Source organism: Pristiophorus japonicus, chromosome 2 (genome assembly GCF_044704955.1).
Source record: "Pristiophorus japonicus isolate sPriJap1 chromosome 2, sPriJap1.hap1, whole genome shotgun sequence".
Lineage (NCBI taxonomy): Eukaryota > Metazoa > Chordata > Chondrichthyes > Pristiophoridae > Pristiophorus > Pristiophorus japonicus.
This window is the reverse complement of record NC_091978.1, coordinates 276,003,486-276,017,382: the sequence shown is the minus strand read 5'-3', so window position 1 is coordinate 276,017,382 and position 13,897 is coordinate 276,003,486. Positions and strand designations below refer to the sequence as shown.

General features: G+C 43.4%; 1 protein-coding gene across 7 annotated transcripts in view; it reads left to right on the top strand.

Annotated features, from left to right (window-relative positions):
* lratb.1 (lecithin retinol acyltransferase b, tandem duplicate 1) overlaps nt 1-13,897 on the top strand; it is a 309,269-nt gene that overhangs the window by 259,577 nt on the left and 35,795 nt on the right. For all 7 annotated transcript variants that reach the window (XM_070871411.1, XM_070871414.1, XM_070871416.1 and 4 more), the window contains 2 exons: nt 12-123; nt 12,289-12,372. In XM_070871411.1, coding sequence (XP_070727512.1) covers nt 12-123; nt 12,289-12,372 — 196 coding nt within the window. The remainder of the gene's footprint in view (nt 1-11; nt 124-12,288; nt 12,373-13,897) is intronic.

Below are 13,897 nucleotides of genomic sequence, written 5' to 3'. Positions count from 1 at the left end.
TCTTTTTGCAGATTGATATATTTCTGAATGGAAAGCACGTAGAAATGTTTAAAGAAGATTTTAACTATCCACCTTTACCTGCTTTAGAGGAGAGTATAGAACAGAAACAGGATGATCTAAAAGGTGTGTGAATAGTGTTTTATCTATGTTGTATCTCATGTAACACTAATATGGTTTTCTAGATGTGTTGATGCATTTTTTTGTATTGTTTGTAGTCTTTGGAAATTTTATATTGCGAATGGTATTTTATGTTTTACGGAGTGACTCCGGCCAACGAACTGGAAGCTACCGGAAGCTGTGCAGAAGCATTGTGGGTTTTCTGGATAGTCCGTAAATCTGAGTTTGGTTTGGTCCAAGTGTTTCCTGCAGGTGAATCTATTTGAGAGTTTGACCACAAACACCCTACTCCCCTCTTTGGCCAAAACAGTGCCAGGAAGCCATTTGGGACCTTGTCCATAGTTCAACACGAATACAGGATCATTTATCTCAATTTCGCGCGACACATTAGCGCGATCATGATATGTATTCTGTTCAAGCCGCCTGCTCTCTCCCCGTTCGTGTAGATCAGGGTGTACTAAGGAGAGCCTTGTCTTAAGTGCCCTTTTCATGAGCAGTTCAGCGGGAGGGACCCCAGTGAGCGAGTGTGGTAACTAAGCAGGACTCGGGATAAGCGAGTCTGCAGTGAGCCTTCAGTTACCCTTTTCAAGCTCTGCTTGATTGTTTGAACTGCTCGTTCTGCCTGACCGTTGGACGCTGGTTTAAACAGGGCAGATGTGACATGTTTGATCCCATTGCAGGTTATGAACTCCTTGAACTCGGCACTGGTAAAGCACGGCCCATTGTCACTTACAAGGACATCAGGCAGGCCGTGCATGGCACACATGGCCCGTAGGCTTTTAATGGTGGCAGCGGACGTGCTTGCTAACATTATCACACATTCAATCCATTTGGAGTATGCATCTACAACCACTAAGAACATTTTTCCCAAGAATGGGCCTGCATAGTCGACTTGGACCCTGGACCACGGTTTGAAAGGGCAGGACTATAAACTTAGTGGCACCTCCCTGGATGCATTGCTTAACTGAACATGTATTACATTTGTGCACGCAGGACTCTAAGTCTGCATCCATACCGGGTCACCACGCGTGGGATCTGGCTATCGCTTTCATCATTACGATGCCTGGGTGGTTGCTGTGGAGATCACTAATGAAAGTGTCCCTGCCCGTTTTTGGCACCACTAACCGATTACCCATAGGAGGCAATCTGCCTGTATAGACATTTCATCTTTGTGCCGCTGGTACGACTTTATTTCTTCCTGCATCTCTAACGGGACAATAGACCAACTCCCGTGGAGTACACAGTTTTTTACTAAGGGGTCCTGGCTCGTCCAGGTTCTAATCTGTCGCGCAGTAACAGGTGATAGCTCACTCTCGAATGCTTCCATTACCATGACTAAATCGACAGGCTGTGCCATCTCCACCCCTGTGCTGGGCAATGGCAGCCTACTGAGAGCATCGGCACAGTTTTCTGTGCCTGGCCTATGGCAGATGGCGTAATTGTATGCAGACAACGTGAGCGCCCATCTCTGGATGCAGGCCGATGCATTTGTATTTATCCCCTTGCTTTCAGAAAAGAGGGATATAAGTGGCTTATGCTCGGTTTCCAATTCAAATTTGAGCCCGAACAGATATTGATGCATTTTCTTTACCCCGTAAACACACGCTAACACTTCTTTTTCGATCATACTGTCGGCCCTCTCAGCCTTAGACAGACTTCTGGATGCATAAGCAACCGGTTGCAATTTCCCAAATTCATTAGCTTGTTACAATACACACCCGTACGACGACGCATCACATGCTAGTACTAAGCGAATACATGGATCGTACAATACAAGCAATTTGTTTGAACATAACAGCTTCCTAGCTTTCTCAAAGGCATTTTCTTGGCTTTTACCCCATACCCATCCATCTCCTTTACGCAGTAAAGAATGCAAGGATTCTAACAATGTGCTAAAACCTGGTAAGAAGTTACCAAAAAAGTTCAGGAGTCCTAGAAACGACCGCAGCTCCATCACGTTCTGTGGTCCCGGTGCGTTCTTGATTGCCTCCGTCTTCGAATCGGTGGGCCTGATGCCATCAGCCGCGATTCTTCTCCCCAGGAACTCCACTTCAGGTGCCAGAAAAACGCATTTCGAGCGTTTTAGCCTGAGCCCCACACGATTAAGCCGACTAAGAACCTCCTCCAGATTCTGCAGGTGCTCAACGGTGTCGCGACCTGTAACCAAGATGTCATCCTGGAAGACCACGGTGCGCGGGACCGACTTCAGCAAGCTTTCCATGTTCCTCTGGAATATCGCCGCGGCTGATGGAATCCCAAACGGGCATCTGTTGTAAATGAAGAGACCTTTGTGCGTGTTGATGCAGATGAGGCCTTTCGATGATTCCTCCACCTCCTGCGTCATGTAGGTCAAGTCCAGCTTCATGAACGTTTTCCCTCCCTTCAGGTCGCAAATAGGTCGTCTGCCTTTCGGTAATGGGTATTGATCCTGCAGTGAGAAACGATTGATAGTTACTTTGTAATCACCACAGATTCTGACGGTGCCGTCTCCATTGAGGACTGGAACAATCGGACTGGCCCACTCATTGAATTCGATCGGCGAAATGATGCCCTCTCGTTGCAGCCTGTCCAGTTCAATCTCCACCTTCTCTCTCATCATGTAAGGTACCGCTCTCGCCTTAAACGCCTGGGCTATCACTATGACTTTCTTCAACATTGGGGTCTCTACAGTCAAAAGTTTGCGAAGTATTACTTCATGGCCAATGCCAAGTACAAAGAAGTCCCTGAGCATGTGCTCCAAGTGTCCTTCAAATGCACAATGTCCTGCAAGGCTCCTTAGCTCGGCGACATAGCTTGCCACTTCCTGGCCTTCAGACCTCTTCTACGTGTAGAACCAGTACCTCGTCATCAGAACGCTTTCCTTTGGGTTTAGATGCTCCTGGACCAGTGTGCACAACTCATTGTACGACTTGTCTGTGGGTTTCACTGGAGCGAGCAGATTTTTCATGAGGCCATACGTTGGTGTCCCTCAAATGGTGAGGAGGATCGCCCTTCATTTGGCACCGTTCGCTTCTCCTTCCAGCTCGTTGGCCACGAAGTATTGGTCGAGTCACTCCACAAAGGTTTCCCAATCATCTCCCTCCGAACATTTCTCCAGGATGCCCACGATTCTCTGCATTGTTGCGGTGGGGTTCGTCATTTGTATCTCGTCGCCAGTTGTTATGTCTTGAATAAAGAGTCAAACTAGGTACTGCAAGCTCAAAGTAAAGTGTGACCGTAGTACTTTATAACAGATCTCAGAGTGTCTCTCCAGCCTGTGTGGCCTCCCAAGGGATTGTGGGATCCCTTGGGACTCCAGGGGATAAGCCCTCTGGTGGTTAGACATGGTATTTACAGGTTTACATACATAACAGTCTGCATTATGAAAAGATGTTCAGATGGTCACATCACCTGAGAAGAACTCCAGAGTAAATCCAAACTCCCCCGAAGTTGAAGCAGCCTTTTCAATGAAGCGACCTGCGATTTACAAAATGGCGTCCACACCACTGTGATTAGTTCAGAACTGTTCCACTTTTTCAGAGCAATGGTTTCGGCAAGAGATATTGTGAGTGAGATGTATGTGAGGTACTGAAAATGACGATGGGCAATTATACTGGGCGTTAGTTTCTGCAAATGTGATGTTTACGACAATAAAAAGTGGACGGTGGGTATTATTGAATCTCGGCGTTAATTACGTGCCGAAGATAACGCTGGACGATATGGGTGTTGGGTTCGCCCATTATGATGATTCCGCGCAAAAAAAGTGAATGGGCGGTATTTTTTCCCGGTGTTACATGGCGAAAGTAACGCTCGCCGATAAGTGTCCGTGAAATGGGCGTCAGTTTCCATTTTGTGGCTAAATGGATGATATCTGGGCGTTACACCTCATTTTAGCGTTAAAATGGACTTAAATGGGTGTTATGCATGCAAAAATAATGGAAAATGTAGCCCATAACATTTAAAATTTAAATTTTAAAATTTTGAAAGCTTCAAAGCTACAAAGTACCTTTAGTACTGAGGATTAAAGGAATAGCTTTTATAGAGTGAATACAATTTGGTAATTGTATTTGTAGAAAAGTTGAAGTTTATTTCAGCTTTCATGTAGACAGTTTGGCATTAAAATGAAGCTGGAATTACGACTTGTGCTGAGAATTAATGCCACATTTTGTTGAAGGCAGCATATTTCTACAAAATTAATTAATTAGGATTAGAGCAGATCTAGAGAAACCAGACTAAACCTAAATGGATAAATGAGTTTACTAATTTTATTTACTTGAATTTTTTTCTGTGGTATTAGTAACAAAGGGAAGAAAGACTGTAAATATTGGAAACTAAATAAAACCTAAAGCACTGGAAATGCACAGCAGGCTAGTCAGCACCTGAAGGGAAAAGTACTGTTGGTTAACCTTTCAGATGAGTGTTTTCATCAGAACTGGCAATCTCCCATGCTGCTGAGTTCCCAGGCTCAGTCATGTCTCTGAGGAAGCATCAAGCTAAAGCTCAGTAAGGGAGGGAAAATCAAATAGCCATCTCATGCACACCTCCAAGCTGTCAGACAACATTGGCCTAAGATTATATTTCAGTTTGAGAAGCTGAGGTGATGGGCCAGTGCTCATACTGCAGGACCCCAGAATGGTTGAAAAAATAAGGGAGAAGTTAAGGTTGATTTCTAATGGCCTGGGGACAGGTCTTCCACACTCCTACCCATATATGCTGGAGGAAGGCCTACTGGAAAAGACTGAGAAAGGGGGAAAAAAATAATTTTATAAGATGGAGTGCTTTTTAAAAATATAAACAACTCCAATACCTGAATCATTTGGAGATCAAATCTAGTATTTCAAATTATCAATGATGAATTCGACCATTTTTTCAAGTATGTAGGTTTACTTTTTATTTTCTTGCCGCACAATACAACAACTTGTATTTAGACAGTGCCTTTAAAATAGAAAAACATTGTAAGATGCTTTCTAGACATGTAATTAAACCACCCATAGAAGCACCTACACAGCACTTAAAATGAGTTAGTGTTCAGATTGGTCAGTGAGTGCCGCCCTCTGCAATACCTGGCTGTCAATCATGGAATGTCAGATTAGATGCTGTCAGGAGGCAAGCATTCTAAACTTAAATATAATTGATTTAAGGAAGATGATTTCTGTTCTTTACAACAGTTGCAGACAAGATTTACTCTATTTTGCAAGTAACCAATTGCGAAGTTTTTTTCCTTTCTGGAGCATATAAAAATTAATTTTTCTGAATTATAGGCCCCGATTTCGCCTACTGAGTCGGGCCTAATGCGGACGACGTAGGTGGCAGCTTGCGACACCGTTCCTGGCACTATCGCACTCTGTGAGAAGAATCTTCCGTTGATGGGGCTTGTTAAGCCCACCCTGCGAGGTTCCCGGCCAATTAAAAGGAAGCGGGTCTGATGATGTCATTTGATGACACGTCATCAGCCAGTTTCCTTAAAGGGACCATGTCCACATTCATTTTGACTGTTGTGCTGTCAGTGTTCTGCAGCATTCTGCAGCATTGAGGTGCTGCAAACGCTGACAAGCATTGCACAAAGGTGCATGGCTGCACCCAAGCTCTCCCATGACTCCCTCCATATGCTTATGAATGGAGTCACAGCATGCAGGGAGGTTCCAATGGGCGGACGAGACCTCCACAGGACACTCGCAGCCTGGTTGCTCATTGCACAGAGGGCACAAGCAGTGATGTTGTCAGGAGGGCCTGGCTGCAGTGGTGCAGATCTTTCAATGATCGCAGTAGTTCACAAAACGTTACTGCAAAGCTATACTCAATCTCATCCTGTTGTGCCTCTCATCACATCCCTATCATTCTGCCATCCCTACCTACTCCTGCACATCCTTACTCACACCAGCTTACCTTGCGCCTCTACCCATCCCTCTCTATCTATCTACATTATCAGATCCGCATCTCACCAGCCACCCCTCACACTCACCCTCATCCTTGTCCAATCATACCATCTAACAGCTCACAAGTGTAGGCACTTGGGTGTTTTAGCCAATGTTCATGTAAATTATCTGTTGATGTGTTGTCAAACATTGAAATCTTTATTGGACAGATTTGTGTGCACCTTTGGAAGTGGCTTAGTGAGTTGTAGTGAATGATGAGACATAATGGTGACCCCCACAATGGTGATCTGTGAAAGGAATGGCTTGGTCATTGCTGGTCATCCCTGGCTTCCCAGGCAGCAACATGGTCAGGTGCTGATGCCCTGTGTCCTGTTCAACATCAGATGATTGCGGAGAAGGATGGTGTTGTTGTTGATGGTATTGGTGTGCCTAGTGATGTTGGTGATCGTAGTGGGATTCTGGAGATCAAGGTGAGATTTTTTTCAAGGGCACCAATGCTGCTGGAATAGATGGCAGCTGAAGTTGAGATGACAGAAGCGATCTGTCAGTGGTGAGAGAGCTTGCTCCAAGGAGGTGACAGTGGATAGAGAGTTTTCTCCAAACACTTCCAACCTGCATAAGGCTGAAAAGTGTATTCCAAATCCTGAAGGCTCCAGCCACTAAGATTGAAAACAACAGCTGTGAAATGATAGCTTTTATGCCACTTTTGCAGCTGTCACCTATTCAGAGCAATGGAGAGTCATTGAAAACCCAACCTACTTACCTGGCGTGATCCCTGAGCGCCGAGAACCTGGCGAAAAAGCTGGTAAAATGATAAGTACACGGTAAAATGCTGTTTAAGTACCTTTTAACAAGCTTTTTACTATAATCGGCTCCCTCGCCTCTTGGTGTCGGGTCTGTAAAGCGCACTTGGGAAACTGACATCAAGGTGGGTTGACAGCGGGCTGTCAATCCGCTGTCAATCTTATTATAATTTGACAGCAGACCCGCCTCCAAACCCACCCTCTGAGCACCAGCAAAATTCCGGCCATACAATTTTTGCTTCATTGTAAGATGAGATGTACACAAATGAACAAGTTCAAAGAGTTAGAGATCAAAATTATAAGCATGCAGTAATAGTTAACAGTAGGCTTAGCTTTAACTTTAAAAAGATAAATTAAGGTTAGCTCAACAACAGAACCCTTTCCCATGTGTCCCAAACCAGATATTGCTTTCTCTGGAAAAGTTTACTAGTAGCACTGGAATCTTCACCACAAGGGCAGGGACATACTTTCATGTTGCACTGCTCACAAGGATAATCTGATTTGCCAGCAGAAAGCTCTCTTAATTTGAATATTATTAAGTACGATGAGTTTTGAAGTCTTTTCCTAACAGATCCATAGTACAGTGTGTTGTAACTCAGTACATCACATCTAATCTTTTTTAGACTTACAGTAGAAGCCTGACTGCTCTTGAGTCATATTTGTCTTGTATATGTTACAGAAAGGAAGGATGTCTACTTCCTCTAAGGAGAGGGAAAGAAAATTATATGTCAACTTGCTGTTTATAATAACTTTACATTGGGTTTCATTATCTCTTTAGAACGGATACAGCATGATAGTAGTTATGTACCCGGACTAATAATCCAGAGGACATGATAGTTTGAGAATTTGAATCCAGTTTTTAAAATAAGCTTGTACCAGTAAAAGTGTCCATAAAGCTATCAAATTGTCATAAAAATCCAAACTGGTTCACTAGTGTCCTTTAGGGAAGGAAATCTGCCTTTTTGTGACTTCAGTCCCACACCAACGTGGTTGACTTTTAACTGCCCTCTAAGGTGGCTTAGCAAGCCACTTTGTTGCATCAAAACTAGGGATGAGGAATAAATGCTGGCCTTGACAGTGACACCCACATGCCAAGAATGAATAATAATTTAAAAATCAATACGATTTATAATGATGATGGAATTGGGCAAGTTTGGAAAAGAAGCCTTTACTTATGTGTATGTTTAATTTCATTGCCATTTTTAAAGTCCAATTTGAAGTATGGTATAGTTAAATCAATTGGACTTATTTAGCATTAGCTTGGCTCCAGTAGTATTCATCTGAGTCAGAAGCCTGTGAGTTCAAGCATCAGTCCAGGACTTAAGAACATAGTCTAGGTTGACAGTTCAGTACAATACTGAAGGACTACTGCACTGTCGGAGGTGCCATTATTCAGGTGAGACCCTATCTGCCTGTTCTGGTGGATGTAAAAGATCCCATGGCCACTGCAGTACTGGGGACCCTTGTGCATGAAACAGAAAAAGTTAGTATGCAGGTACAGCAAGTAATCAGGAAAGCAAATAGCCTTTATTGCAAGGGGGATAGAGTATAAAAGCAGAGAAGTCCTGCTACAACTGTACAGGGTATTGGTGAGGCCACACCTAGAGTACTGCATACAGTTTTGGTCTCCGTATTTAAGGAAGGATATACTTGCATTGGAGGCTGTTCAGAGAAGGTTCACTAGGTTGATTCCGGAGATGAGGGGGTTGACTTATGAAGATAGGTTGAGTAGGTTGGGCCTATACACATTGGAATTCAGAAGAATGAGAGGTGATCTTATCGAAACATAGAAGATAATGAGGGGGCTCGACAAGGTGGATGCAGAGAGGATATTTCCACTCATAGGGAAAACTAAAACCAGGGGACATTGGGCCAAAGTTTCAACTGGATTTGCTCCTATTTTTTTGGAGCAACTAGTTTTTTTTTTGGAGTATCCTAGAAATTGCAATTCTCCACATTTAGTTTGCTCCAGTTCTAGTGAGCTGGTTTAGTTTCGTTTTAGTTGAGTTTTTTTCCCAAAGGGGGGCGTGTCCAGCCACTTATGCCTGTTTTGCAAGTTTGAACTGCAAAAAGTTACTCCAAACTAAGTTAGAATGGAGTAAGTGTCCACTTTTGTACGCCAGGAAAAACCTTGTGTCGAGTTAAGAAATCAGCGCAGCTAGCCAGAGATGGGGCAGGGATGGGGCGGTGGGGAAGGGAAGAGAAAGCACTAAACACCTTCACTTTTAAAAATAAAGAACCATCATCAATAATAAATGATCAATCAATCAATCAATCAAAAAAAAAAAAAAAAAAAAGATCAATCAATAAATAAAAATATAAAAGTCCCTACCTCACCTACTGCAGCATGCAGCGCCTGTCCGTTCGGCCAGGGGCTAGGGGCGGGAAATCGATCACCCAGCAGCAAAGCTCACTAAAGCACGCAGCAGCATATCTTCAGCCAGGGGCTAGGGGCGGGAAATCGATCACACAGCAGCAAAGCTCACTAAATCATGCAGCAGCATATCTTCGGTTGTTCGGCTAGGGGCTAGGGGCGGGAAATCGATCACCCAGCAGCTCACTAAAGGACGCAGCAGCATATCTTTGGCCGTTCGGCCAGGGGCTAGGGGCGGGAAAGCGCTCACCCAGCCAATGTTTCTGTGCCCTTGCACATGCGTGCATGCTCCAATGCGCATGCACAATGCTGCCGGCACTCAGACACACTGGGCCCTTGCCCCACCTCCATGCCGGCTGTGTAACCACATCACATCGATAGCTCCACCCCACGCAGCTCAAGCTGCGCTGCTACGACTGGAATGGAGGCCTGCAGACACTTCAAAATAGTGAGGTACTTTTTAGGCGCATTTTTCATTCTAAATAATAGGCGCGAGGCTTGGAGGTGCGCCATTCTAATGACCAGTTCAAACTTGGGTCCATAGTCTCAGAATAAGGGGCTGCTCATTTAAAACTGAGATGAGGAGGAATTTCTTCTCTCAGAGGGTTGTAAATCTATGGATTTCTCTGCCCCAGGGAGCTGTGGAGGCTGGGTCATTGAATATATTTAAGGCGGAGATGGACAGATTTTTGAGCGATAAGGGAATGAAGGGTTATGGGGAGAGGGCAGGGAAATGGAGCTGAGTCCATGATCAGATCAGCCATGATCTTATTAAATGGCAGGGCAAGCTCGAGGGGCCAAATGGCCTGCTCCTGCTCCTATTTTTTATGTGCTTATGTATTCGAAGAAGAGCAGGGAGCTCTGGCCACCCAATACCATCAAAAACAGTTGAGCTGGTCATCTATCTCAGTGCTAATTGTGGGCCCCCGCTGTGCACAAATTGGCTGCTATATTTACCCACATAACAACAGTGACATCAGTTCCAAAGTAATTCATAGAGATCACCTGTAAATGTGATGGGCACTTTCCACACTTTCTTGTTTCTTTGGCCCCAAGTTTCCACACGCGGCGAAAAAGGCGCCCCTCAGAGCTGGGCGCCTGTTTTTCGCACCGAAAACGGCGCCTGAAAAAAAACGTGGTATTCAGCTCGATATCTGCTTGACGCGGCGCACAGGGGGCGGAGCCTACCACTCGCGCCGATTTTGTAAGTAGGAGGGGGCGGGTACAATTTAAATGAGGCTTCTTGGTGCCGGCAACCCTGCGCGTTGGAGCGTTCGCGCACGCGCAGTCTGAAGTAAACATTGGCACTCGGCCATTTTTAAAAGTGCTGCAGAAAAAGTGAAAATTTGTTTATTGAACCCTTGCAAAGGCTTGCATTTTAATTTTCTTGATATTTCTGTGTGTGAGGGAGTGCTTTTAGCAGCACTGCTGAATAAATCACCTGCTGAATTAATGTTGGCTCTTTAACCAGTGTTACTGCAGCAACTGTGCATTTTAATTCAGCCTTTACAACTCGTTACCGTTTCAATCTCCACCACTCATTCTGTAATTAAAGATAGACTGTGATAAACGGGACACATGCACTTGTTTGAGACTATTCAAATTCTTTGTAGCTGTTCAATTTTTAATAAAACCACATTGCCCTTCCATGATCAGCACTGAGGCTTCTTGCTGCTTCGTGCCCCTGCCGTCGGGACCGACCGACGGCAAAGCGCTGCCTCAAGCACTGAGGCTTCTTGCTGTTTTCTGCCCCTGCCGTCGGTCGGTCCCGACGGCAAACCGCTGCCTGAAAGGCCTGCCTGAAGCACTTTCACACAGGTAGGAACATGGTTTATTTAATCTTTTCTTTGCTTATAAATTTTTATTCGGGTTGGATTTATTTGTATAAGTATAACTAAGGATTGATTGTAGAATTTAATGACTTCCCTTTCCCCTCACCCTCCCCCCCCCGACCTCGTTCCCTGCGCCTGATTTTTTAATGTGTAGACAAGGTTTTTTCAAGCGTACAAAAATCTTCACTTGCTCCATTCTAAGTTAGTTTGGAGTACGTTTTCACTGTGGAAACTTTCAAATCAGGCGTCAGTGGCCGGACACGCCCCCTTTTGAAAAAAAAATTCTGTTCAAAAGTGAAACTGTTCTACCTGTCTAGAACTGCAGAAAACTTAAATGTGGAGAATTCCGATTTCTAAGATACTCCGTTCTCCACCAGTTGCTCCTAAAAATCAGGAGCAAATCATGTGGAAACTTGGGGCCTTTGTTTCTCTGGAAGTGTTTTATTTGTTTTTTGTTTAATAGGTTTCTGAATATGCCCCTTTTACACTGCAGCAGCAATGGGAGTGGCAATGAAGTTGCTCAAAAACCAAGAACATGGCTTTCAAACAATTGCTTGTGCAAGAATCTCACGCACACATAATTAATACAAAGTCGCATTTACACTCTACCAGTTTGCCCTGAACTTTTCCCGACATTGAAAGATGATCCAATAAGTTAGCAGTACTGAAAGCATATCATTGTTTTTTATGAGCATGCACAGACCTCAGCCTGTTCGCAGATAACCCAAAATTGCAAATGCAGCCTTCATTGCCACTGCAGGCGACTGTTCATATTTGCTGATGCCAGTACATAGCAGTTAAAGTTGTACTATTAAAGCCAATCCTGTAAATGATGCATTAAACATTTCACTTCCATTTGAGTGCCTTAATCTTCCAACTCCCACCTTATTGACTAACAGACTTGCTTTTATGCCAGTGCCATTAATTACATGTATGCACATGAGATTAACTTCACACACCCAGTCTTAAAGTGATTCGCATTATAGCTAGTTCCCTTTAAAGTAATCCTGTGACCTGCTGTTTTCTTCTCACTATTGAAAGAAATGTTTGGATTCATGTTGAGTATCTAATAATCTGTTTAACTCTCAAAGATCAGGAGTTAATTACTATACTTTAATTCTGCTTACTGTTAACCTAATACTTTTGTATGGTATTTTGAGTACTTTATACAACATGCACATACTGAGATAATTTTATAGATTGAAAAAAAATTGTATTCAAACTATTAACTTACTTTTAAAAAATTATTACAACTTTCCATTTCATATTATCTCCTGACTCTTGCTTTTAATTGTTGAAACTTTTAGATTTACCCATTGGCCCTTGCAGCTATCGATTAGAAGAACTAGCCTACACCAGAAGCGGTGACAAAGGCAACTCTGCCAATATAGGTAACTCAATTTTTGTATGATTAAGTGTGGCTGTTTTCATATACTTTTTCTAAATGTTAGTAATAATCATTTTTCAACAAACACTTTTCTCTGAGTTATGTTAATTGTATTTCACTTTTTATAAAAACACATGAATTATTATGGGTACTTCTGTGACACTGCTCATATGTAGTCTGGGATATGCTGGTATTTAGCTGATAACCTGTCATATTTAGACCAATACACAAGTGAGAACGTGCAATTGCAGCTAATGGTAGCTACAGCTGTACTTGTAAACTGCCGAGAGCACTTCTTATCTGCTTGTAAATTTAATGCTCCAGGCTAATTATTAGCTTTCTTTATTTCCTTTAAAGTATCTATAACAAAAGTGTAGCATCTATAATTTGAAAACTGGAGTGTGACAGACCTGCAGTTGTTGCAAGACTTGTATGTATATGCAAGTCATCCTCGTTCGAGGGACCGCCGTTGCCGCCAGCCCATGTTGGTCACCCATCTGGCCTCCAGTGCTGTGCCACAGTTTTCAATCCTGGCCAGGCCCCTCACCCCACAACTCGCTCCTGCAAACTAACATCTTCAGCTGCTTCCGAATGGCTGCACACCCTTCCCCGAGACTTCACTATCTAACGTGTTGCCATTCCTCTTCTGCCTTGTGGCATCATGACAATCCTAGGCCACCATGACCTTGAGCCCTACTTCCTGCTCTTGCATGATTATCCCTGCCTCTTGCTGGCTTCCAGCATATGTTCCTTGCGTGCTTGTGTCCAAACCTCAGCTGCTGACCCCAGGCCTGGTTACTCACTGATTTTGGTTTCCTGTGTTCTGCCCCAGTTCACAACCCTGGGCAGTTCCTCTCTCTCCCCCGCCCCCTGCCAACCCCCCGACCCCTTCCCTTCACATTCCTCAAAACCAATATCTTCAGTTACCTCTGGTGGCAGCTCAGAATCACCAGGCCCCACTATCCAAAATGTTGTCACTCCTCTTCTGTTGATTTCTCAGGATGTCCCAAAGCATTTTATAGCCAATTAGGTACTTTGAAATGTGGTCACTATTGTAATGTAGGAATAGTACAGTTTGAATGTAATCTTTGCTTGTTTGAATCTAATCGTAAAGTTAGATGTTTACTGTTTTCTTAAGCCTCACATATTGTCACTTGCAAGTTACTAGTTAAAAATTGGAGTACACCAGCAGCTTTTAAGACCAATTTACATTATAGTAAACTTGTTTTTAATATTGTACATCTGAACATTAAGTCATTTTTATTATTCTTCATTCAGTGATCTTTCACATATCAGATTTGTTTACTACTGTTAAATGCGATAGTCCCACAGATCGCACATGATATTGTTCCCGTTTTGTATCATTTTAAAGTTATGAGAAAATGCATGGGAATGGTAAAATGGGAAGAGATACTGACAGGAAAGTAGAATTGCTTCATAGGGATAGTTTTTAAGATGCAAAATAAATTTACCCCTGATATAGGTCAGGGACAGAATAAAAATGTAAGACCAGTTTACACCTCGACTTA